The sequence below is a fragment of the Poromitra crassiceps genome (genome assembly GCF_964638095.1).
Source record: "Poromitra crassiceps genome assembly, chromosome: 2".
Classification (NCBI taxonomy): domain Eukaryota; kingdom Metazoa; phylum Chordata; class Actinopteri; order Beryciformes; family Melamphaidae; genus Poromitra; species Poromitra crassiceps.
In genome coordinates, this window is record NC_139624.1 from 86,763,117 (window position 1) to 86,770,729 (window position 7,613).

The 7,613-nt window shown below is 43.2% G+C and overlaps 1 protein-coding gene across 1 annotated transcript in view; it reads right to left on the minus strand.

Moving 5' to 3' along the window:
• Positions 1-7,613, minus strand: part of ptprn2 (protein tyrosine phosphatase receptor type N2) — a gene marked incomplete at its 5' end in the record, with an annotated part of 195,651 nt that overhangs the window by 65,011 nt on the left and 123,027 nt on the right. Inside the window, one exon of the mRNA XM_083654591.1 lies at positions 1,977-2,041. Coding sequence (XP_083510717.1) covers positions 1,977-2,041 — 65 coding nt within the window. The remainder of the gene's footprint in view (positions 1-1,976; positions 2,042-7,613) is intronic.

Sequence of the window (7,613 nt, forward strand, 5' to 3'; positions counted from 1 at the left end):
TGTACTTTGAAAGTTTTATTTTTTTTAATCAAGTTGTACATTATCAGCTTTATTTTACCATTCAAAAGTAGCGCAAGCCTCCATCCTGGCTGTTCATTGGCTAATGGGTCACGCATTTTGGACCTCCGCTGACACCACTCTCTTACTAGATTGCTGATACCTACCACGCTGATGGTTTTATACGAGCCTGGAGAGGGCGTAGGCTACTGTTGGTAGTGGTACTATGGCAGCTGAGAAGTACCGTACTTCGCTTAATTTGTTCCTCTACTTACCTGCTCATGTATTCACTGAGCAATTGAATCCAGCATACTTGTATTTTTGCCCACTAATGTGCACTGTAGAGACCCATACCCTCTGGCATATTCACTCGTAACTGTGGTCAATCTACTGTATGAAATCAGCCTTTTGGTTGAACACCATTTAAACTAATGCATTTGAAGAGCCCACTCCACAGGCTCTCCTGTCCAAAACCACTCTCTAACTATTTTCTGATCCTCAAGTCTCTATTCTTGGCTACAAACTAGAGAGATCAATATATCCGGATTAGAGCTGATGTACGCTGTTGTTAATGAATGCTCTGTGAGGGTTTACAGGGTATACGTTGCCAACTCTTTTTTGTAGTACAGTAAATTCTGTGCTTCTTCAACATGCATTTCCACAAACAAAGTCTGGCGCAGATTTTCTCCCCATGAGGTGGAAGAAAGATCCTTCCTCCCCTCCCTCCCTCACCCTGGCTCCTGCAGAGAGGCTATTATTGCAGCTAATTATCTACAAATAGGCCCAATATGACAAACACAGCCCTGTACCGGTGCTGGCTAAGCGCAGGAATCAGTCTGAGTGGGAATAAAAGCATGGAAGGAAGGCGAGGGGGGACAGACAAAGAAAAGGACAAAAGTCGGCCATGAAAGAAAGAAAAAAAATTGCGAATCAGAGATAATTGAGAGGAAGGTGATAAAGAAGAGACAATGTAGAATATGAGGAGAGAAAATGCGGCGTTAAAAAAGATATAAGTGGGAGGCAGACGGGCGAAGAAAGGCAGTGACACCAAAAGGCAGACAGGACAGAAGAGACGAACACAGGGAAATGATCTGGCTTATACAGTACAGTGTGTGACGGCTGTTGCCAATGGCAACTGTCCTGCGATGCACAGGCCACAGCATGCCTCATGATCAGGGCGGCTCCGGGGTCTAAGGCTGTCTGTCTCATTTCCATAGAGAAACTCATTTAGCAGGCCGCCATCGACGGCTGCTTGATTAGATCCTTACCTCTGATACATATGAATATTTATCAGTGTTGAATGAATATATGTACATCTCCTCTCCTTTCATCTGAAGCATCCTAAGTGCCCCTCTGTTCTCCTCTTCATTTCTTTCCAATGAATATGTCACAGGAGCATTAGGGCTCCCTACAAAGTGACAGCACTCTAGATAATCTGCTTATTGTTGCTCCGTGGCGACAATCAACACTTACTTTAACTTTGAAACACGCATGGGAGCTCTTCTCTTGTTGTGTTTTATTTGCCATGGTGACAACAGCTCTTACAGGCCTAAAGGCGCTATAAAGACGGGTAATCAAAGCAGCACACTTAAAAGGATATGCGTTTGGATGGAATTCATTTGTGCCAAAGATTAGTGTTTGGCTGTACAACTGAAGCTGCAGGTGTGATACGGATGCCAAGACAAGTCCAAATCAATGAGTGATTCCTGTTCCAGGAGCCTTTTCAACACCGAAAACACACACGATCACGTGTGTGCGCACACAGACACAGACAGACAGACAGACAGACAGACAGACACACACACACACACACACACACACACACACACACACACACACATACTCACTTTCAGAAACAGACACACACACACACACACACACACACACACACACACGGATAGAGCACGCATGCACGCACGTACATACAGACATCTGAATAATGGATAATCCAACAGATATTTTTAGTGAGCAGAACTTACATCACTAACTCCAGCCTCCAGTATCTTCAGGCCGGTCTCCTTCTCCAGCTGCAGCTTCTGTTGGACTGCATGGGAGACAAAAGCAGAGGAGGTGTGAGTATGAGCAGTGGATGACAAAGTAGCAGAGCGGGCTGCAGTACAGAGCAAGCAGTTCGCGAAACTGAGAATGATGCAATGGGTAGAACAGCACAAGTCAGATGTCAAACTGGTCATGAAGAATGACCGGCGTACACAGAAAAATCTCCATCAAGAAAGCAAGCCAAACGATCTTCAGGGTTAAAACCAGTTCACGAGCTGACGGCAGTTCTTGGTGGTATTTTATTTAATGCAATATCATTTTGTGAGGTCAGCAAAATGAGAAGTAAAGAAAAAATTATGTGTGAAAAGGTTCACACACAACACACACACACACACACACACACACACACACACTCCAAGAAGGACTGACGACTGACTGAAGATTGCCAGAAAGCAGACAAAGTGCCTGTGGATTCACAGCACACAATAAGTCGAGCTGCCGCCTTTTGTTCTTGCAGTAATTAATACACAAGCCGAGTTTGATCCTCAGATCTATTGATCTAATCAAATATGGCATGCTATTTCCAAAGCTTTGTTCAGGAAAGATATTATCATGCAAATCAGAGTAAACTGAGGCCATGTTAAATATCCGTCGCTCAAGATCACACATTGTGCTGATTTTTCTTTTTTCTTTTCCTCCTGTACTTAACGCCCCTTCCTCACTTTGATGGAAACATCTATATTGAAAAACAAAATCAAAGGGGTCTTAATAGATTATGCCAAATTATAGAGTGAAAGGGAAAAAATGGAGCATCATTTTAATTGAAGTTTGTTAGCATGTGAATGTGATTGGTAATGGGAAAGGAAAAAAAGTGAGAGTTTAAGAGAGAGAGAGAAAGAGAGCAGGTCCTTTAAATCCCATTTCCCCAGATGAAGGCTATGCAAATGACCCTGAAGAGCTGAACCCTACCTCACACTCCAAATTCAGCGAGGGCCTGTTTAATTAGTATTTTAATCTATCCCAATGATTCCACTCAGGCCACAATGTATGCACCATTCCATCTAATTAAACATGCTACTTTTAGGATCACCATCCATCTCTCCGTCTGTCTCTCTCTCTCTCTCTCTCTCTCTGTCTTTCTCTCTCTCCCTCTCTCCCTATCTCTCTTTCTCTGTCTCGTTATTAAAGATCCTGCAAACATTGATCATTCCATCAGCTCACCAACATGGCGGCAAAGGGGACATCTTATATTTTAGCATCAGCCAGGACTTTCTGAAGGATGGCTAAAAGGAGGATACAGGATAGAGAGAGAGAGAGCGAGCAGGAAAGGTCAAATATACATTGAGAGTCTTTTCTACAGCTACATTCGAATGCCACATCAGAGAAATAGACTGGATCGGGTGGAGAAAAAAAAGACAAGACCACCATAAGAAGCGAATGTAGCGTCATTACATCCAAATGAGAGACGAGGGAAGACTTCACCTGGCATATCTCCAAAATGAAACTAATTTCATGTTGCCGGCCCTGTATTTAGTCACAGACATAATGGCTTCTCCATAGATAGCTGCAGTACCTGCTCGGTCCTGGTGCTATTTAAGAGGGGGGGTAATGAGGAAGGTAATTGGGCCCAGCTGGGTGAGGGTGTGGGTGGCAGGGGGAGCGAAGCTGCTCAAAGGTCACACAACGTTTTGGTCCTAATGAGGACCCCTCTGGGGTGGCAACACAGAGTCAAACTCAGCAAGGGTAGCCTGGAATCAACACATCAACACATGCTGCAGCTTGGATTTTGATTGACAAGCTGACATGAAACCGTCTTATGGCGAAACCAAAGAAGCCTGAAGGTCAGTATTTACTTGTGAATCAAAGCGGAGGGCTCTCCAATCAACCTGAGGGAAGGGAGAGGCCCGCAACAGCCACTTTAAATGTAAATACACTGGACTTGCCGGGCTCATTAGCTAGCGACTGGATGGATCTGGGCCGCGGTGAGAATACAACCATTGAATTGCTTGTTCTGTCACTGACTGTACAGATAACAGCCCAGAGCATCTCTCTGTGGTCACCCCTTATATTAACCTCCCCTTGGAGCGCTCTCTCTCTTCCTCGCTCTCTCTCTCTCTCTCTCTCTCTCACACACACACACACACACACACACACACACACACATGCGCGCGCACGCACAGATTTTGTAAGCTTCAAATTAGCCACCAAATACTCCTGACAGACTGTGGAAAATGGATGTCAGGTCTCATTTCAGAGAGGCTTCTCCAGCCATTTTAATAGGAATTGTCTGAGTCTATCTTGTCTGATCTCCAATATCGAGATCTGATCCCAGCTGCTCTTTTTGGTTTCCGAGTCACTTTGAGCCAAATCATCTGATGTTCAGTAGTCCAAAAGCGCAGTAAAGCCAGAAGGTTTTTCATGTGTGTTCAAGTGTGCTCCATTTTCATGTGCGTCGGAATTGCATGCAGTTGAAATTGCATACACGTGCCACGTGTTTCTCACTGCTACTGGGTGAACATAAAAATGGAGGATTACCCCATGACCTGAAATTCTTTCCTCAAAATGTCATGAATGTGGATGATTACAATTTTGTGCACAGAGGTACTGGCTAACAGCTAAATAATATTAATAAAGACAGCCATATCAGAAGACAAGATATCAGTAATTTCAGAAACTCTTTAATTATTGATGTTTAAATGTAGGCCCACACACAGCATTGCTGCTCCACATAGATACATTTATTACAAACCAGCCACGGAACATTTCAGATAGATACATTTATTACAAACCAGCCACGGAAAGGTCAAAGCAAAAAAAAATGGAGGCCAGCTCAATTAGTTAGTTTTCAAAAGATTATTAAACAAACCAGCGCAATGGAATTACGTTACGTGGAGTTTGTGGACAAACTTTATCTGCTGAATGGATGACTCGGGATCTAGCATTAGCTGCCTGCAAGCTAACATAACGTTACAGGTGAAGTGAACACCGTCGCTGTTTGTTGTTCTGTATTCAGAGTTGGCAAAGTGAAGTCCACATAATATTCTGTGACTGTCAGAAAATATGTCATTCAGCAAACTAAAGCACCATGAAGTTTGTGCAACGCGAGGCGGAGATTTCTCTGTGAATCATCACAGGGCAGTCGTTCACTTTATCAACGCGATGCCTCCTATCATGAAACAAATACTGATCTTTTAAATCTTTTAAACCTGCAGCAAGCGTAGTGACAGGACAGGAGTGTAAACAAACACGCAGCATCAAACGCCTGGTGCTGCTTCGTCATCGTTAGGGACGATTAAAAAAAACAAAAAACTATAGCAGCACCGAACGACTAGAACATCAATACTCCTGGTTCCGACCAATCAGGAACCAGTACCAAATAATAACGGTGTTCGATACCCATCCCTATCCCTGTCAGCCATGTTATTTTCTAAGCTAGAGAAGCCCGGGAAAGCCCGGAAATATAAGTTTTGTTATGAAAAACTGTCAGAATTCTAAACCAGGTTAGGTTAGGAGTGTTTTGAGTATACCAGATGTTTTTGTTCACACACCAATTTCTTTTAATCACTCTTTTTTACCCTCACAGTCAGACAAAACCTACCATGCCTGGAGTGAAAAGGGAAATTTGTGTTGCCCCACACACACTTTTTCAGATACCTACAAATCAGACATTATATTCGATCCAAGATTCATAACTTTGAAGCTCTCCCAAATGAACATGTTTTTTTCTAATGTTTTGTTAAGCCCTCCAAACTCCAAGCATCTTATTCCTAGATTTGTATGTCTGTTTAACAGCTGTACCATGGCCTCCACTGACAGGATTAGAGAAGCGTGGCAGGAGGAACTTGGCATTGATCTATCTGAAATTTATCTGAAATTATTATATGGGACAGGATTGTCTGTCTGTGATCCAACTCTGCTCAGTTAATAGCAGACACCAACTGATCCAATTTAAAGTCGCTCACCGTCTTCACTATTCCAAGCCTAGGTTGCACAAGATCTTCCATTCTGTCTCACCACTGTGTGACATGTGTCAGGTGTCAGAGGGCACACTGTCCCATGCTTTTTGGTTCTGCCCTTCACTATCTGGTTTCTGAGCCAAAAATATTTGATTGGTACAGTACAGTACAGAACTCGCTGCTCGGAATCCTCTCTGAGCCTCACTATGGCTGTGCAACAGTCTGACACAGGGGATGACTGTCGCCAAGAAACTCATTCTGAAGGAATGGAAGTGCCCCTCTCCACCTTCTTTTCAGCTGTGGCTGACGGACATGGTCTCAGTTATATGGATGGAGAGACTCAGGTTCCTGATGACCAACTCACTTAAAAGATTCTCAGCTATCTGGGACCCGTTTCTGGCCTACTTTGACGAGGTTAAAAGCAACAAGTGACTCGCCCAGCCGATCTCTCATGGACCCCTTGCGTGGGATCCCATGCACATCTCTTACAAGTACATAAGCACCTTACGCGGCTGGTAGCACCACGTTGTAATATTGGAATGTCGATTATATAGATGCCTTTTCTTTCTTTTCCTTTCCTGTGTCTGAGCTTGTTTGTTTTTATTTTTTGTATTGTTCTAAGAAAAGATAAAATAAAATAAAAAATAGGTCAAAGCAGACATGAACATTACAGGCATCATAATTGTATTATTATCCTTTTATTATATTGAGCTAGTATTGTGCTAAGTAATGAAGTAATTACTCTATTTTGAATTCATGCATTGTTTCTATCATAGCATTTGATATTTCTTGTAGGTTAACAAGAAGAACAGAACTATAGTTGGTAAGAGACACCGTGAGAAAGAGGCCATTTCAATCAGCAATCTGAAGAGCGATTCACAATATCCTTGGCTTTCCTTGACACACACTAATAAGTGAAAGTACAGAGACACATAAAATACACACACACACACACACACACACACACTTACGGTAAGCGTGGTTTTACCTGCCCTTTAACTTGCTCTTCAGCATACGTGCTCATCACGCTTCGTCAAGTGGCTGGATATAATTTGATTAAAATGTTGCTTTGCTCCACCATATGCTGCAAACTAAAGCAATTCTCCACTGCTCCTCATCATAGATTCTAATAACGATTCAAAACTGATTATCGTGGAGACAGCAGTCATCAGTGCTTAAAGTCATGAATATTCGTTTTTCTGATAGACTACACAGGGCTGTTATTGGTAGTACCCATATGAATTCAATATTGGGAAACAAATCACCTAGGGTGTAACTACTTTGCATTTCAACATGGCACAGCAGCCAGTGCTGTCACGTGATCATAATGTTGCCTCTTTGGCCGAATGGAGGCGTATAGTTGACAAAATGCTTATTTCACCCCCCTCTTGATTGATCTCTTAATATTGAATAGAATCCACATCCATTCGATCTCTCTCCTCTCTCTCTCTCTCTTACGTGCTCCCTCCCTCCCTCCTCTGCTCCTCAGGTCGTCTATTCCGCACATCCATCTCTCCGTCCGTCACTCCAACCAAACAAAATGAAAGTGTTTATTGCGGAGGAGGGCTGACGCTCACGCCTCTCTGCAGCCGTTAGCCTTATCAGCAGGCAATCGCTCTGATATTAAAGCTGCCATTCCGCCCATCACTTCCCCCTTGCACA